Source organism: Elephas maximus, chromosome 10 (genome assembly GCF_024166365.1).
Source record: "Elephas maximus indicus isolate mEleMax1 chromosome 10, mEleMax1 primary haplotype, whole genome shotgun sequence".
Lineage (NCBI taxonomy): Eukaryota > Metazoa > Chordata > Mammalia > Proboscidea > Elephantidae > Elephas > Elephas maximus.
This window is the reverse complement of record NC_064828.1, coordinates 104,668,010-104,687,659: the sequence shown is the minus strand read 5'-3', so window position 1 is coordinate 104,687,659 and position 19,650 is coordinate 104,668,010. Positions and strand designations below refer to the sequence as shown.

Below are 19,650 nucleotides of genomic sequence, written 5' to 3'. Positions count from 1 at the left end.
GCTGACTTCTGGCTTAATCTATTTAATTGTATCCTCTTTCTATTTTATGGATGAAATATATCTCTTGGATATTAATTATACTTTCTATAAAGATTCATTTTCCTTGTACCCTAAATTGCCTATTTTTCTTCTCATGCTCCCAACCCCCCATATTATTTTCTTTCATGTAAGGGATTTTTTCTCAATTTTCTGATAATTTCTGACTACTAATATGAGTAATAGAAGTTCTATGTGGAGTATACATGCCTTGCCAGTTGGAGGCTTACATTTTAGAGGCTTTTTCACTAAGACTCAACATATGAATATCAGAATCTCCAGAGAAGGATCCCCTAGACTGTCTTTTCTGGAAGCAGCAGGAGATATGTCAACTTTGATTTAATTCCGTGTTTGCTGTCTCCCACCTCATCCTTGCTTTTTCTGTCCCCCCCCCCCAAAAAAAACCCGTTGTCGTCGAGTCGATTTCAAGTCATAGGGACCCTTATAGGGCAGAGTAGAACTGCCCCATGGGGTTTCCAAGGAGCGGCTGGTAGATTCTAACCGCTGACCTTTTGGTTGCAGCCGAGGTGTTAACTACTGCTCCACCAGGGCTCTGATTCTTTGTCTCTTGAAATTATTAACCCTGTGTACGCTGAGTGTGGGAACCTGGGTAGTAAAACCCCTTAAAAGGCTTTCAGACATTTCCCTTGTCTTCAGCCTTCGTATCTCCACAATAACCCTGTAACATAGATGCTATTAATATCCTCATTTTACAGATGAGGATACAGAGGCACAAACAGGTTAGGTAATTTGTCTGAGAATGCAGAGCTAGTAAATAGAGCCTAGATTCTATCCTAGGCAGTGAGACTCTGGACCACTACTGTTCTCCATAGTTCTACACAATGCTTACATGTCACTGGAACTTGTTAAACATTTGTAGAAAGAATATTTTAAAGTATACTGAGTTTTAATTTTATAATTAAAATATTTTTATACATTCTTTTTTTTTAGCTATTGCCAATATGCTATACGTTTTTGTATGAATTACTTTTAGTCTCCCATTATTTTCAAATTTAATTTCAATCTTATTATAAATTAGGACAGCCTGGTAAAGTAAAAGGAACCCTGGTGGTGCAATGTTAAAGCTCTTGGCTGCTAATCAAAAGGTCACTGGTTCGGACCCCTCAGCTGCTCCGCAGGATATGTGGCAGCCTGCTGTTGTAAGATTTACAGCTTTGGAAACCCTATGGGGCAGTTCTACTCTGTCCTACAGGGTAGCTATGAGTTGGAATCTACTCGACAGCAGTGAGTTTGGTTTTTTGGTTTTGGTAGAGACCACTTTTTAAAAGCCAGTATGTTTTTTCCATGCACATTTTAATAGAGAAAATGCAAATAATGGGAAAGCAAAGTTGAAATATTTTTATGTCATTTCCCATGTGGAGTCTGTGGGTGTTCAATTTTTATTATTCTAATATTTGTTTAAAGTTTTCTTTTAAAGCTGTACAATGGAGAAATAATAAGTCCCATTTTATTGTTACTGTTATTTCACTATGGATGTCCTTGAGGGTTTTTTTTTTGTTATTGTTGTTTTTTGATATATCAGTGTATTACTGTATAGCTATTTTTTTATTATAGATACTTTTAAGCTTGTCTTTTTACTGTCCACATTTGTAGCCCAAATTAAAACAAAATTAAATAATAGCTTTCTGTGTGTTAACTGCCTCTTCAGATATTACCTCTGAAGTATTTGTGCTAAGTAAACTGATAGTTAATAAAATGTAATTGTATTTGTATATAAACCTTTCTGTGTATATTAATGTATATTAATAGGAGTACATATTTTTATTGTTCTCTTTATTAAAAATCATGCAAATTTTCTTAATAAGGGTATTATGGATACACTCATCTTCCATAATTTAAAACTCTTTGTTTTCTGGGAACCTTAATTAAAGCATTTTAGTCTCCATCATTTGGCCAGCTAAAATGTATGTATTTGACAGGTCTTATCTGTATTCTGTGCATGTCATTTGAATTTAATTAGAACACAATTTCTTTGATTTTAATGTTGAGCCAATTTAGTTTTCACATGCTAAGTAGTAAATTTTCTTGTTAGTAGTAAATTTTCTTGTTGCTATTAACAGAAGTATTTTAGGCTTTAGGTACAGTTTCTAATGGAAGGGATTTGTGGTTTTCCTGGCACAAGACAGGTGGGCCATTTGTGGTTAGATATTCATGTGACTAGTTCTAGCCAATGAAATGTGAGCAGAGTTTACATGTAAGACTTCAGAGCTTGTGTGTTTAACTGCTGGTTTGATATCCTTCAACATTTTATTCCCACTGCATCAGCAACTGGCAATACACTAGATGGTGGCTTCGCTCTGAGCCTGGGCCCTATACTGAAGAGATCCTAGATAACTGAAGGTGGACATGTAAAATGAGTAAGAAATAAACTGTTATTTTAAGCCGCTGAATTTCATGGTAATATGTTACTGCAGCATAGCTTAGTTGATTCTTTGTGATAAACCTCGTTTTCTTAGTTATCTAGCGCTGTTATAAAGAAACACCACAAATGGGTGCTTTAACAATTTATTTTCTCATAGCATAGGAGACTAGAAGTCTGAATTTAGGGTGCCAGCTCTAGGAGAAGGCTTTCTTTCTCAGATCCGGGGGAAGGTCCTTGTCTCTTTTCAGCTTCTATTCCTTAGCTCCTTGGTGATTGTCATGTGGCATGGCATCTGTTTTCCCCATCTCTGCTTGCTTGGTTTTATATCTCAAAAGAGATTGGCTTAAGACACACCCTATACTAATACTACCTTATTAACACAACAAAGAAAATCTATTCCTAAATGGAATTATAACCACAGGGATAGGGGTTAGGCTTTACAATACATTTTTGGTGGGATACAATTCAATCCATGACACTTCTGGAGGCAGAGTCTTGTATGAAGCCTCTCAGAATTTTTAAGACTATATAGCTACAAAAGATGCACCAATTTTTAAGGGGAAAAAAAAGGATAGTGGAAATTAGGTTTCCGCTGAGGGATAGATGAAGATGGGGGTGGAGGTTTTAAAACCTTTGGAACATCTCTGAGAGAGTCCCAGATAAAGCTGGAAACTTCTAATTTGCTTTGAGGATTTTTTTCTTTTTGTGGTTTTTGAGAACTCCAAAAATGAAATTAACAGTGAACAAGGAGAGAGATTCTGAGTCTGGAGGATTATGGCAGTCACCATGTACATCTTCACCCACAGAAACCATAGTATCAACAAGGAGTCCAAATAAAATCACACACAACTCATGCCTTTAGCAGTACTCACCCACATACTAGCTCATTGCCGTTGAGTTGATTCGGACTCATAGTGACCCTGAAGGACAGAGTAGAACTGCCCCATAGAGTTTCCAGGGAGTGGCTGGTGGATTCGAACTGTCAACCTTTTGGCTAGGAGCCAAGCTCTTAACCAAGGCGCCACCATAGCAGTGCTAAACCAAAAAAAAGCAAACCCACTGCTGTGGAGTCGATTCCAACTCATAGCAACCCTATAGGACAGAGTAGAACTTCCCCAAAGAGCTTCCAAGGAATGTCTGGTGAATTTGAACTGCTGACCTGTTGGTTAGCAGCCATAGCTCTTAACCATTATGTTACCAGATAAGAAATACCACAATTTTGTAATTACATGTGAGTAAAAAAAAAAAAAAAACAAACCAAACCCAGTGCCGTCGAGTCGATTCCGACCCATAGTGACTCCATAGGACAGCGTAGAACTGCCCCATAGAGTTTCCAAGGAGTGCCTGGCGGATTCAAACTGCTAACCCTTTGGTTAGCAGCTGTAGCACTTAACCATTGCGCCACAAGGGTTTCCTACGTGTGAGTAGAGAAGGTAAAAGAGCACTGAATTCCAACAGAGCTATTGCTGCAGGAAGCCTGTGGGTATATAGAGAAGGGGAGGGAAGTCTGAAGAGAGTCTCTGAAAAAGAAGAGAGAACAGAAAACTTAGGCAAAACATAGGCAGAAGTCAGCCTTAGAGAAATTATATCAGTATGTGCCAACATACTGAACCCAGCCCTGGGACTTGATCTTCCTCAGCTTTGGCTAAAGAAAAAGGCTTGAAAATGAATAGCATAAGAAGTGGCAGCTTCAAAGACCATTGCTTCTAGAGAACAAGATAATTAGGGAAATGGTGGTGAACCTTGGAGACGTGGCCAGTGAAGGGAAAGAAAGAAATAAGAAGAAACTATTATTAATCTTACTGAAAGAAGAGAAATTACACACTAATCCCTCCCCATCATCCATCAAACAAATTGAACATCACTAAAGTTGGTAGGATACACTTATATTACGTTGTGCACCAAATGCCTGGAAATAGAAGGAAAAAAAGGATCCAATAAAAATACTGTAGAAAGAAAACAGAAAATGCAAATCAAAACATTCCATCTTTTGAAAAATCCTCCCCGAAATCAACCATTATACAGAAGAAAAGCAGTAATACAGCACACCAAACTGAACAAATATCCTCAGACAAGCATTAGATGGTGTGGGGGGAAAAAAAAATAAAACTTTGGATCAGGTATTAAAAAACTAAGAATAGAAATGGACAAAAAAACAGGAGGAAGTGTAGTGAGGATTGATTGAATTCAGGGAAAAAAACTGAAGGAAAAGACAGAATCATGTCAGAAATGAAAACTAACAAGGTGCCCAAGTTAGAATAGATTCAAATGAAAATTTAATAAAGGTCATTGAAGAAAAGCAGGGAAATACTATTTTAAAAATTAGATACAGAAAGAAAAAAAGGATCAGAGAGAAAGCAGTTAAAACAGAAGACAGGTAAAGAAGATATCAAATATGTAAGCTGGAGTTCTTGAAGGAAAATAAAGTATAATCCATGAATTATGGTTCCCAAAACAAAACAGGAGATGTGAATCTAGACATTGAAAAGGCCTACTGGGTACTAGGGAAGATTAACCCATACAAATAGCTCTGAGACCAAAAAACCAAACCCACTGCTGTCGAGTCGATTCCGACTCATAGTGGCCCTCGAGGACAGAGTAGAACTGCCTGGTAGAGTTTCCAAGGAGCGCCTGGTGGATTTGAACTGCTGACCTTTTGCTTAGTAGCCATAGCACTTAACCACTACGCCATCAGGGTTTCCAGATCTGAGACATACCCTAGTAAAACTAATACCCAGCCAACCCATAGACTTTAAAAATAAAAATCTATAGGGCTTCACACAAGAAGATCAAATAAACTACGCAGTGGCAGAATACTTATCTGGAATTAGACTTCTCAAAAGCAATATATGAAGCAAGACAACAGCGGAACGTTTTTAAAGAAACTTAAGGAACGAAAGTGCAAACTCAGGATTATATCCAGCCAGCTGCTTTTAAGATTAAGGCTATAGAAAAAGTTTTGACCATGTATGAACTCAGAGAATACTTTATACAAGCGGTCTTTCTGAGGAATCTACTAGACAGTGAGTTTCATCCAAACAACAGATGACTGGGGAAAAGGACCAATGATGAGCATTTAATATAGCTTTTTAAAGAACTGAAGCTAAAGCAAGGATGGGGCTGTGGATAAAATAACAGTATGTAAACCTTAAATAATACTGTATATGATAAATATTTATAATTTGTATTGTGAATATGCACAGAGCATAAGTATGTGTACAGGTTTGTTCCCAATTTTAGTTTCAATTTCAGTTTTACTTGGGGTCACAGCCAAAATACAGTTCTTTGAGATACAGCACACAGAAGCAGAATTACAAAACCGCACAAACCACTTAAACATTTTCAGATTCAAGCATTTGTTTCCTTAACAGTCTAAGTGGCTAAGCAGGCTAAGAAGGTGGTATGGAATGGGTAGAATCCTTAAATTACTCAGACTTTTTTTCTGCTTCAGCTGTCATCAAGTGTTCTCTGGTTGCTGACATTCTAATGTTTTTTGGAGGGGTATAGGACCAAGTAAAAAAAAAAAAAAAATAGGACCAGAATCCTCAAATTACTCAGCCTCTTTTAACTGTCACCAAGTGTCCTCTGGTTGCTGACATTCTGATGTTTCTTGGAGAGACACAGGGAGGTGAGCATACAGATTGCTTGATGAGAAAGGATGGTGTGACAGACCAGGGTTTTACAAGAGACCAGGGAGGATGTTATAGATACATTTCATAATCCATTGGTTCAAATTTACAGTATTTGGGTTTCATCATTCAGAATTAGATCATTACTCATTTACTCATCATATTCTTATCCGTTCTGTGTGAGATGATGATACACTTGCTGGTTCATTGGGTTGACTTAAACCAGTAAACAAGTTTAAGGTCAAATAATTTCACACACATGTAATATCGTACATGAAGGAATTGTACACAGATGGTTATAAGGCAACTGGATGAGGCATCCTTTACAATATTTTGAAACACATACCACTGATGTGTACAGCATAAGTCCATGTACAGCAGAAGTCTGCATACGACAGATTTAAATATACAGAAAAGATGGTATACTAAAAAAAAAAAATTACACCTGTTGCCACCCAGTTGGTTCCAATTCATAGTGACCCTGTAAGATAGACTAAAACTGTCCGACAGGGTTTCTAAGGAGCAGCTGTTGGATTCAAACTGCCAGCCTTTTGGTTAGCAGCTTGAGCTCTTAACCACTGCGCCACCAGGGCTCCAAAAGATGGTATTTTAAAAAAAAAAAAAAACTGTTGCTGTTGAGTCGATTTTGACTCAAAGCAACCCTATAAGACAGAGTAGACCTGCCCCATAGAGTTTCCAAGGAATGGCTGGTGGATTCGAAATGCTGACCTTCTGGTTAGCAGCCAAGCTCTTAAGCACTGTGCCACCAGGGCTCTGAGGATGGTATAAGTATACATAAATATATAATATAAATATACATCTTCTAGGTCTTTTCATGAAAGAGCCTAGAAGCAAAGACACCAGTAGAAATGAGCACACCTGGCACCCAGACTTTGGTTTCTAATACCATTTCCCACTAAAAGGAATCAAGACTACTTATAAGAGAAAGCAAGAAAAAAGAAAAAAAAAAAATTGCAGGAGCGTGTCAGAAGGACACAGAAGCCAGCTTGAAAGTGCTCCTGTTGACAAAGTTGGTACATTAGAATAATTAAAGACAGGAATGAATCCTAAAACAACTGGAAAAATAGCAATTTATGAATAGTCTAATGGTAGATATATAGATAAATAAATAGAAAGAGGGACTCTTTCCCAGAATACGATGCTGACTAATAACTATGGAAGAACGGGAGGAGTTGGAAAATTACTATTTTGTAACCATTATAGTAAGTATTGGTTCAGGCAAGAATCATCAGTGGACGCTAAATCAAGAGTGGGAGTTTGATGAGGAGGAGGATATTTTCATGGCCATCCACTTTCTTCCCCACACATTATTGCTTTTTGCGAGCGCAAAATTAGCACCTCCCCAGCGTAGAAACTGGGCAGCCCCTCAACTGGATGATCCGAGTGAACATCACCAGTGAGGGGCAGACTGACACTCTATGCTTCTGCTTGTGATACCCTGAGAAACACACAACATCACTTAGGTAGTATTCCAGCTGAAATGCATAACCTGAATCTAATCACCAGGAAATTTCAGACAAGTAGAAATTCTATTTGATGAAACAAACAGGAAACATTGGCCTTTTTTCTTCAAAAACGTCAGTCAAAAAAGACAAAAGAAAGACCGAGGAACTGCCCCAGTTGAAAGAAGCCTAGACACATGACAAAATCAGTGCAGTCTCTGATTCTGTACTGGAGGAAAAGGTGCTATCAAAGATACTACACAATTGACACAATCAGAAAAGAGATGACAGATGAGGTCAAATAGTCTCATCAATGTTAAATTTTCCTAATTTGATAGCTTCACTGAGCTTACTTAAGAGAATATTTAGGAACTACACACTCAAGTATTAAAGGGTGAAGAGGCACGATGTATGCAAACTACTCTAAGTAGTTCAGAAAAAATAAGTAATGTTTGTGTGAATGTGTGTGTGTGCATGAATATGAATGAGAGAAAGCAAAGATGGCAGAATGTTAAAAATTGATGGTTATGAATGACAGGTATATGGGAGTTCTGTTATTTTTGCAGCTTTGGATTTTGAAATCATTGAAAACAGTTCAATGGCAAGGGAGCACTATAATTGGATTTAGAGGCAAGATCTGTCACTTTTTATATGGCAACAGAATTGTGCCAATATCCCTTGTTATGGCATGACCAGTTGCTGTTGAGTTGGTTCTGACTCATGGTGACCCCAGGTATATCAGAGCACAGCTGTGCTCCTGGGGTTTTCAGTGGCTGATTTTTTCAGAAGTGGATCACCAGGCCTTTTTTCCAAGGTGCCTCTGGGTAGACTTGAACCTCCAACGTTTCAGTTAGCAGCGGAGCATGTTAACCATTTGCATCACCCAGGGACTCCGGTCATAACATGGGAAGTGTTAATTGCTTACTTTATTTTCAGGGGAATGGGTTACACAGTTCATGCTTGAAACGAGACAAGGAGAGGCAGCAGGGAGCATGCTGCCGTGGCTCTCTAGTGCCTGTGTGTCCCTCCAGAGCACTCTTCTATTTTTCTTCTAAGTCACAGAATTGGGGTTTGAGCATGGTTGTGGTGAAGATAATACAGTTAGGACTGAAGTAGGAGAGGCAGGATCGGACAAGACAGGATCAATCTAGTTTCTTTGGTTCCCAGTGTTCATAGCTTTTTTCAGTTTACTGTGAGTTAAAAATTAACATCTTTTGAAAAGTAGCATTATTCTTGAAAAACAAGTTGGCAGTAGCACCATGAAAGTTAAGAACTGTAAGGACAAATTATTGCAAACTGATATTTGATTCAAGGCCGCTACATTTAATGTTAACAGAAACCAAATTGGCAGTATTAGCTGCATGTAGTCTGGAAAATAGAAAAAGGAAAGGGTGTTGATAAAGTACTTTCTTACAATAGAATTAAGTGTTGAGGTGTCAATGGAATTGTGGTGGGAAAATGAGGTTATGACTTAGGAGGAACAAAGTGCTGCTGTATTTTCTCAATGTCAAATTGAAATCTGATCCATGGGAATATTACTCGGGACTATCAAAAGCCATTTTATACCTTGCATTAAAGGTATAATTTAAAATATATTAATAAATATAAAAACAATTTTGCAGGCACTTTGGGAGCTGGGCTGTTTGCCTTGCTATAATGGTTTAATTTTTTATTATTCACAAGCTGTCTAATTTTTGCTTGCTAAAATAGTGAAGCGCGGCTTCTATTGTAAATGAAGCTGTAACTTAACTTGAGAAAAGGAATGCTGTGCTGAGTGTAACCAGTGGATCTGTTCTTTATCTAGATTCCTTACAAGGTATGGTCGCCTTTAACCTGTCTGTCATATAGTTAGTGTTACATAAACTAACACTGAGGTAACTTGCCTTTGAAAGTAAGTCTTTTAAAAACCTCTACACATTCCTTTTGATGTGCTATACCAAAACCAAACTCATTGCCGTCGAGTTGATTCCTACTCATAGGGACCCTACAGGACAGGAGAACTGTCCCATAGGATTTCCAAGGAGTGGGTGGTGAATTCAAACTACTCACCTTTTGGTTAGCAGCCATAGCCCCTAACCACAGTGCCATCAGGGCTCCAAATGATCTTTTCCTTCACATTTTTGCGCATACTAAATTTAATTATGTGACATAGTCAGAAAATGAAGCATTTCAGTTAATGCTTCTTTTTAAATAAAGCTGTGCTGCGAAAGATCTCTTTAAAGTGTTGAAAAGCAAAGATGTCACCTTGAAGACTAAGGTGCACCTGACCCAAGCCATGGTGTTTTCAATCACCTCATACACATGCGGAAGGTGGACAGTGAACAAGGAAAACCTCAGAAGAACTGACGCCTTTGAATTGTGGTGTTGGCGAAGAATATTGAATATACCATGACTGCCGAAAGAACGAACAGATCTGTCTTGGAAGAAGTACAGCCAAAATGTTCCTTAGAAGGAAGAATGGCGAGACTGCATCGCACATACTTTGGACATGTTATTGGGGGGATCAGTTCCTGACGAAGGACATTGTGCTTGGTGGTAATGTAGAGGGTCATTGAAAGAGAGGAAGACCCTCAATGAGATGGATTGACACAGTGGCTGCAATGATGAGCTCAAGCATTAACAGCGATTGTTAGAATGTTGCAGGATGGAGCAGTGTTTCATTCTGTTGTACATAGATTGCTATGAGTCGGAACTGAGTCGACAGCACCTAACAACAATATGTTTTATAATAATTGTGAATTTTCAAATAATTTGACTACAGTAAAATTGTCAACTACTGTACCAGCCATTTTCATTTGGAAATCCCACAGGCAGGATGGACAATCATTGTTTTAGGCAGTATTCATAAAGTTTATGTTCACCACATCCACACACACAAAGAAAGCTGTGTGTTAAATGGTGATGTGCCATTAAATGAGCAAAGACATAAAAACTTGCAGCATGTGAAAATAATGCGTTAATGAACAAATAATTTGCTTTTATAAAATGAAGAGCAAATTGTTTTTGAAATGTTGCACTGTGTGATGTATCAAAAATCTGTACATTTAGAAAAATAAGCCTTAGAAGCTTTATATTACTCTTTAGAATTATGTGATTTTTTTTTAAAGTAAGGATTAACTTCAGTAAGTAAATAGACGAGTGCAAAACAATAAGCAAATTAAACACTAAGGAAATCTTTGAATCTGAAAATGTCTTCTTTATAATATTCCTATTTAAAAAATATTTTTATGATTCTAACCCATGTGGCATGAATTTTTTAAATTGATGTATAATTTACATACAGCAAAATTCACTCTTCTTGGTATACAGTTTGATAAGTTTTGACAAATGCATGCAGTTCACGTCCAACATTTTAAAAGTTGATCTCACCTTGTTTTTTTACCCAGAGTGCTTTATGATCTCACAGTCACTTAAGGGATTATCATTATGAACGCTAATGATTTCACTGTAGCTATATGAGTCGGAATCGACTCGACGGCACTGGGCTGGGTATAAGGTCGCTATGAGTCGGAATCAGTGGCAACTTTTTTTTCCTTTAATTTAGAATTTAATAATTTTAGCAATTTGGAATGTTTCACTTCTTGCGTAGTAGTAATGCTCTTGTTGTGTGTTGTTGAGTCATAGTGACCTATAGGAGAGTAGAACTGCCTTGTAGGGTTTCTGAGGAGCAACTTGTGGATTCGAACTGCTGACCTTTTGATTAGCAGTGAAGCTCTTAACCAGGGAGCCCCCTGGACTCCTTATTAGTGTTAGTAACAGATTAATAAATTTACTTTTCCCTCCCTTTCCCTACTTTCAGTACCTTAGTTTAGCCATTAGCTTTTCCGGCCGTGACTGTTGCTGCAACCTGTGCTTTGGCTTTCCCGTGTCCCAGATCGGCTCTTTTCTAACTCCTCCTCCACACTGCTGCGCATGGTTCCTCTAAGGGACGGGTCTGGTCGTCCTAATCTTCCACTTAAAGTCTTTCACTTGCTCTCTGTTGCCTTCAGAACAAAATATATACTGTTTCAAATCTAACACAGTCTTTGAGGAATGGATCGCTGCCTCAGATCTTGCTGTGCCTTCTCATCCCCTCCTTCCCTTGCATCTAATTGGGGGTTCCCAGATTGCCATGTTCTCTGTCATCTTGGTGCTTTTGTATGTTTTTCCTTCTGACCTGCAGACTTTCTTCCTTCCGTGCTGTCTGTCAGCTGCCTGACTTCCCCAAATCTTCAGATCTCCTGGGACTCTGTTTAGCTCATACCTCTCTGATAGAGTGTGCCCTGGGCTGGTTCACTTGCCTGAGTCTCTCCACTGGACCCTGAGCTGCCTGAGAGCAGGAAGTGGGTCTGCTCCAGTCTTGCCAGTTCTTTGCACGGTATCAGATACACAGTAAGCATTCAGTATGTTTGTCCAATTAGTAGACTGTAGACTTACATGTAGAGTATGATGATACCTGTGCAAGAGATAAGGAGATGAAAAATATATTATCACGGCAATGGGACCTGAATTCCTTACATGGAGGAAACTACATTGGGGCATTAATTACCATGGTAGCTCACTTAGGGGTGGCGAACCCTGTGTGAGTGGGCACATCAGCTGGTGCTGAGAGGTCAGAGAAAGGAGGAAGCTGCTTGACAGGAAACAAGGGGAAGGATTTGTCGATTCTATTCCTGATAAAGGAGGGGAGAGGGAAGAAGAGGAGAGAAGTCAAAGACAATGAAGCGAGGTAAGGCGGGGATAGGTGATTCAGTGGTAGATTTCTTGCCTTCCATGGGGAAGACCTGGGTTTGGTTCCCAGCCAGTGAACCTCAAGTGCAGCCACCACCCATCTGTCGGTGGAGGCGTGCCTGTTGTCAGTGATGCTGAACAGGTTTCAGCAGAGCTTCCAGACTTAGATGAGGAAGAAAGGAAAGCCTGCAATCTCCTTCTGAAAATCAGCCAATGAGAACCTTAGGGATCACAAGGGTCTGATCCAAAACTGATCATGAGGATGACACAGGACCAGGCGGCATTTTTTTCTGTTGTGCATGGGGTCAACATGAGTCAGGGCCACTTGACAGCAAGGATGGGTGATGGAGAGACAGATTAAGAATGCTCCTTCTAGCAGCTCTTTCTGAGGACGTTGTTTTCATTGTCTTGATGTGTGTAACTCTCCTCTCTCCAGAAATCTTCACTAAAGTCTGTGATGCTAAGGAATGTGTTCAGTTTTTGGTTTTGTCTTTTGTGGAACTCAAAGACGGACCTGCATTTCATGACTGGATTGGTGCAGTGCAGAATAGAGATGGTACCTGAGTAACTCAGAGGGTTCTGAGAATGTCAGGCCTCCTAGTAATTCAGAGAAACCTTGGGGTGGTATGTGGAGGGAAGGGGGTTTTGGACTTCTGCAGGCCATGACACGACAGGCTTTAATCTAGATTACAAGGGTCTGGGAAGCCCAGCTGACAACTAGCATACATGTACAACAAGAAAAGGCTGGAAAGGAGAACACAAAAGTGAAATATTAGGATGGTGGAGTCACGGTCCCTCCTCCGAGATTTTCTCTGTTATACTTCATAATAAAAGAAAAGCTTAAAAAGGGAAAAATGTCTATGGCCTAGTGTCATGATCTTATTCACACCAGAACTTTGAAATTACAGGTTAATATTCAGGTTTCTTTAATATTGAAGGTGCCAGAGAGGGGAAGATGAAAGTAATTATTGAGGAATAGGGAATAAGGGCCAGGACCGAAACTCCTTTCTTTACCAAAAACAGGAACTTTTTAATTAACCTGTTAAACTCTGTTTTCCTTTTTTTTTTTTTTTAATTGATGAGCTAATGTCTCAAAGAGAAAAATCTGTTAAGTACCTGGAAATTGAACAAATTTTTGAGTCAGATACTTTAAGTTTTAGAAGTTGATGATGTTCTAGGGCAAAGATTTATAATTTATGGCTTAATTATTTCAGTTCCAGCTGCAACAAGCTGTAGGTTTCTAAACTTCCTATTGTATTCACAACTGAATCTCACAGAGTTGCTTTTTGTAGTTCTCTTTTTCTTCTGAGATGGAAAAAAAAAAAAAAATCAGGAAATCATTGACAAGATCACGGTACACTTACTGCAGTGTCCCTGGTAGTGGCAAGTAGGATTCAGTGCAGGATTGTTGTGCTGTGTTTGCCCTTCTTGGCCTGATTCCATGCATACAGCTGTAGCTCTGAGCACAAATGATTGATGTATAAACTGCAGCGATACCTCACCAACTGCCTTAGTCATCTGGTGCTGCCATAATAGAAATACCACAAGTGGATGGCTTTAACAAAGAGGAATTTATTTCCTCCCAGTAAAAAAAGTAGGCTAAAAGTCCAAGTTCAGGGAGTCGGCTCCAGAGGTAGCCATCCTCCGTGGCTCTGGAGGAAGGTCCATATCAGTCTTCCCCTGGTTGAGGAGCTTCTTAGGCCCAGCAACCCCAGGTCCAAAGGACAGGGTATGCTCCTGGTGCTGCTTTGTTGGTTGTATGGGGTCCCCAACTCTCTGCTTGCTTCCCTTTCCTTTTATGTCTTAAAAGATAAAAAGGTGGTGCAGGCCATACCCCAGGCAAACTCCCTTTACATTGGATCAGGGATGTGACCTTAGTAAAAAAACAAAAACCCAAGCCCGTTGCCATCGAGTTGTTTCCAACGCATAGCAACCTGAAAGGACACAGTAAAACTGCCCCATAGAGCTCCCAAGGAGCACCTGGTGGATTTGAACTGGCAGCCCTTTAGTTAGCAGCCATAGCTCCTAACCACTGTACCACCAGGGTTTATGCAACCTTATTAAGGATGTTACAATCCTAGTCTAGTCCTCTTTAACATAAAATTACAATCTCAAAATGGAGGACAACCACACAATACTGGGAATCATGGCCCAGCCAAATTAATACTCAGTTTTTGGGGGGACATATTCAACAATCCATGCATTGCAACAGTCCATGACATAATTCGATCCATGACACCATGCTGGGAAATAAAAGCAAATAAGTGAAACATTTGTGTTCCCTTGAGTAGTGCATTCTTCCCGCATTAAAATTGGATTGCTTGGTGAGCATGGAATTCAAAAAAAGGGAGTCAGTTAAGCGTTCTAACAGCCAAACTCATGCTGCAGGCATGCTACAGCCATTTCCATGATAGGGATGTTTCTTCCTAGGGGACCTGATGTTTGAATTGACTCATTAGGTTGTCCCTGGACATGGCTGGAAACGTACTACCCAACTGGGGATTTTGCTTTTTGGTTTTCATTTTGTCCAGTCTATCTTCTGCTGATCAGTTTTTTAGATATGTCAGTTCTTTTGGTTAAGATAGTTCATATCCTTTTGTCTTGCTTACAGTGATTTTTATCTCTGAAGGTAACTTTGCATAGATCTCATTTTATCCTTTGTTGTAAATATTTTAGCTAGGCAGTGATTTCTGAGGGAGCCTCCGCTCACTTCAATGCAGTACCTCCCTGGTACTGCCTTCAGAGAACATCTGTGTCCATTAGAAAAGCTATGTGTCCTTTTTTCATCCTTGACACTTTAACATATCCTTATCCTTCTCTCTATTCTTTAATCCTTCTCTCTCGCTCCTTCTGTCCTGGACCTCATTATTTATTACTTCCCAAAGGACCCAATCCCTTAAGACCCATCCCTTCCATCTCCACTTTTTCTAGCCTCTCTCATATTCACTTTGTCCACAGGCCTTCTCTCCTATGTAGCTTCTAATTTGGAAAAAAAAGTTGCATATGATTCTTTTTAGTTTTCCCTCTATTCCTTCCTTTTGTATCTCCATTTCTCGAACAGAATTGTCTGCATCCATTGCTTTTAAGGTGTTTTGTTTTTCCATACCCCTCTCACCCCACCTCTCATATAATTTTAAGGTTGGGGCTTGGATTTTTATTGTGGGCACTTGGACGCCCATTAGATTGGATGTGATTTGGATTGGGCAGATGTTATTGAGCAGTTGGCTGATCCAGGATATTATGGTTCCGTACACATCCCATACTTCTTTCAGCTAGTTTGTCATTTTGATCCTGGCACAAACTTTCTAGCTTCCCAGCTTGTGGCCCTTACCACTTGGGTTCGGCCAGTGTTTTTTGACTTCAGAGTTCAAAGGGGAGTGAGGTCATTACGTGGTTGCTGTCTATTTAGCAGTCGTGCTAAACATGTCTGCTAAAGATAGGTGATCATGCAAATAATTCACGTGTTTTCTCTTTTAACTATTTGTTTTAATTTTTTAAACTCCCTTAAATTTTAAAAAACACAGAAAAGTACCATTTCCTTCATTATGCTCTTGGAATCTGACTTCTGCTCTCATCCTTCCATTATTAATGGTTCTTTCAAAAAAATCACCGTTGATCCAGCTGAATTCAGGGTTTCTCAGTCATCCACTTCCACCTTCCTGCTACATCCAGCTTCATTGATAATCTCTCTTTTAAACTGATATCCTGTCTTTCCTTGGTTCTGTGCACTGTTAATTCTGTTACAATTTCTCTGCTTCTTTTGCTTCTTGCTTCCTAATGCTAGGTAATCAAGACTCACCTTTCTCTTTGTGTAGCCTCCTGGAGGGCTTTCTGCTTGAGATACTAGCCCTTGGCCCCCTGCCGATAACTTTGTGCAGGAAGTCTTTGCAGAACTTCAGTTCCTTGTCTAGAGCTGCCTACATGGCAGCCCTTTTGGGATGACCTGCCATCACTTTGAAATCAGTATTGAAAGCCAGAAACTTCCCTTTTCAACTTCTGTATTCTGTCAGTAACACTACCATTCACCAGACTTGGCCTTTCTTGTACTTTAGATATGAGGCCAAGGGCGGGGAGAGGGGAATGGAACAGAATTTCAATTAATTTTTCTTTGAAAGTGGGGACCCTGTCTCATTTGCTTATAATCTCGGCACCCAAGACAAGTGTTTAGTGAATGTTTTTTTTTTTTAAATAATTTTTATTGTGCTTTAAGTGAAAGTTTACAAATCAAGTCAGTCTGTCACATACAAGCTTATATACACCTTACTATATACTCCCATTTACTCTCCCCCTAATGAGTCAGCCTGCTCCCTTCTTCCAGTCTCTCCTTTCGTGACCGTTTTGCCAGTTTCTAACCCTCTCTACCCTCCCATCTCCCCTCCAGTCAGGAGATGCCAACACAGTCTCAAGTGTCCACCTGATACAAGTAGCTCACTCTTCATCAGCATCTCTCTCCAACCCATTGTCCAGTCCCTTCCATGTCTGATCAGTTATCTTCGGGAATGGTTCCTGTCCTGGGCCAACAGAAGGTTTGGGGACCATGACCTCCGGGATTCTTCTAGTCTCAGTCAGACAATTAAGTCTGGTCTTTTTATGAGAATTTGGGGTCTGCATCCCACTGTTCGCCTGCTCCCTCGGGAGTTCTCTGTTGTGTTCCCTGTCAGGGCAGTCATCGGTTGTGGCCAGGCACCATCTAGTTCTTCTGGTCTCAGGATGATGTAAGTCTCTGGTTCATGTGGCCCTTTCTGTCTCTTGGGCTCATAGTTATCATGTGACCTTGGTGTTCTTCATTCTCCTTTGATCCAGGTGGGTTGAGACCAATTGATGCATCTTAGATGGCCGCTTGTTAGCATTTAAGACCCCAGATGCCACACTTCAAAGTGGGATGCAGAATGTTTTCATAATAGAATTATTTTGCCAATGGACTTAGAAGTCCCCTTAAGCCATAGTCCCCAAACCCCCGCCCTTGCTCCGCTGACCTTCGAAGCATTCAGTTTATTCAGGAAACTTCTTTGCTTTTGGTCCAGTCCAGTTGAGCTGACCTTCCCTGTATTGAGTATTGTCCTTCCTTTCATCTAAAGTAGTTCTTATCTACTAACTAATCAGTAAATAACCCTCTCCGACCCTCCCTCCTTCCCCCTTCTCGTAACCACAAAAGAATGTGTTCTTCTCAGTTTATACTATTTCTCAAGATCTTATAATAGTGGTCTTATACAATATTTGTCCTTTTGCATCTGACTAATTTCACCCAGCATAATGCCTTCCAGGTTCCTCCATGTTATGAAATGTTTCACAGATTCGTCACTGTTCTTTATCAATGCGTAGTATTCCATTGTGTGAATATACCATAATTTATTTAACCATTCATCCATCTGTTGATGGACACCTTGGTTGCTTCCAGCTTTTTGCTATTGTAAACAGTGCTGCAATAAACATGGGTGTGCATATATCTGTTCGTGTGAAGGCTCTTATTTCTCTAGGGTATATTCCGAGGAGTGGGATTTCTGGGTTGTATGGTAGTTCTATTTCTAACTTTTTAAGAAAACGCCAGATAGATTTCCAAAGTGGTTGTACCATTTTACATTCCCACCAGCAGTGTATAAGAGTTCCAATCTCTCCACAGCCTCTCCAACATTTATTATTTTGTGTTTTTTGGATTAATGCCAGCCTTGTTGGAGTGAGATGGAATCTCATCGTAGTTTTAATTTGCATTTCTCTAATGGCTAATGATCGAGAGCATTTTCTCATGTATCTGTTAGCTGCCTGAATATCTTCTTTAGTGAAGTGTGTGTTCATATCCTTTCCCCACTTTTTGATTGGGTTGTTTGTCTTTTTGTGGTTGAGTTTTAACAGAATCATATAGATATTAGAGATCAGGCGTTGGTCAGAGATGTCATAGCTGAAAAATTTTTCCCAATCTGTAGGTGGTCTTTTTCCTCTTTTGGTAAAGTCTTTAGAAGAGCATAGGTGTTTGATTTTTAGGAGCTCCCAGTTATCTGGTTTCTCTTCATCATTTTTGGTAATGTTTTATATTCTGTTTATGCCTTGTATTAGGGCTCCTAACGTTGTCCCTATTTTTTCTTCCATGATCTTTATCATTTTAGTCTTTATGTTTAGGTCTTTGATCCACTTGGAGTTAGTTTTTGCGCATGGTGTGAGGTATGGGTCCTGTTTCATTTTTTTTGCAAATGGATATCCAGTTATGCCAGCACCAGTTGTTAAAAAAGACTATCTTTTCCCCGATTAACTGACACCGGGCCTTTGTCAAATATCAGCTGCTCATATGTGGATGGATTTATATGTAGGTTCTCAATTCTGTTCCATTGGTCTATGTGCCTGTTGTTGTACCAATACCAGGCTGTTTCGACTACTGCGGCTGTATAATATGTTATAAAATCAGGTAGAGTGAGGCCTCCCACTTTCTTCTTCTTTTTCAGTAATGCTTTACTTATCCGGGGCTTCTTTCCCTTCCATATGAAGTTGGTGATTTGTTTCTCCAAAGTGAATGTTTCTTGATGTGAACATTACAGTGATTCTTGGGTTCATCCTTCCTCTTCATTCTAGTTTCTACTCTGACCAGACCCTGGTCACCACACACATATTTATTGTAACAGCGTCATCCCCTTTTGCCAATAGCCTTTTCTTGCTTCTATCCCCATGGCATACTGCTGCCAGAGTGATTTTCCTAAAACCTTACCTTGATTATGTCAAGAACCGTCACTGCTTATGGATTTGATTGAAACTAATTAGCCTGGCATTCCAGGTTCTGAATCAGCTGGTTCCATGTAACTACTTAATATTTTATTTTTTTACTGTTTTTTTCCACATAAACCCGTTATGGCTAATTAAAACAATCCTCTTATTATTCTCTACTAGGAGAGTACTCATTCTCACTTACGCTTTTGCTCCTACTGTTCTTCTCACTTTGAATTCCCGTACCAGCTCCTCCTCTTTACCAGTTTAAATCCTATACTTCGCTGAAGACCTAGCTCCAAAATCAGGACCTGGCACCCAGTGAATGTTTGTTGGGTGAGTGAGTGAAGAACTGTATTCTCAATGAGCTTTTCTAACTAGCTTCACGTAATAATGATATCCCCCTTGTCATCAGCAGACTCCATTAGCCTAGGTATTAAATTTCTTTTATCGTATTATTGGTTTAATAAATGATTAATTCATTGAGTAAAATCTGATATATGAGTGCCTTAGTCATATGCTAAGAAACGTTTGAAATGGCTTCAAAGACATCATTCTCTTTATTTCTACTTTTAATTATAAAAGTGCTTTTAAATTAAGCCTTTTCTTAGCTTTAACACAAGTGAATCATTGTATCTAATCAAAAGATTTAAGCACATGCTCTGTGCAATTACATTTGTGCAGCTTAGCAGAAACTATGGCAACAGAATGAAAAATGTGCTTTTACTGATTGTTTTCC

The 19,650-nt window shown here is 39.4% G+C and overlaps 1 protein-coding gene across 4 annotated transcripts in view; it reads left to right on the top strand.

Annotated features, from left to right (window-relative positions):
• RPS6KA5 (ribosomal protein S6 kinase A5) overlaps positions 1 to 19,650 on the top strand; it is a 199,889-nt gene that overhangs the window by 38,722 nt on the left and 141,517 nt on the right. The window contains exon 1 of one of the 4 annotated variants that reach the window (XM_049898423.1): positions 1,970 to 2,414. The exons of the other annotated variants lie outside the window; for them this stretch is intronic. Coding sequence (XP_049754380.1) covers positions 2,411 to 2,414 — 4 coding nt within the window. The 5' untranslated portion in view covers positions 1,970 to 2,410. Of the gene's footprint in view, positions 1 to 1,969; positions 2,415 to 19,650 lie in introns of those variants that run through there. 4 annotated transcript variants of the gene reach the window in all.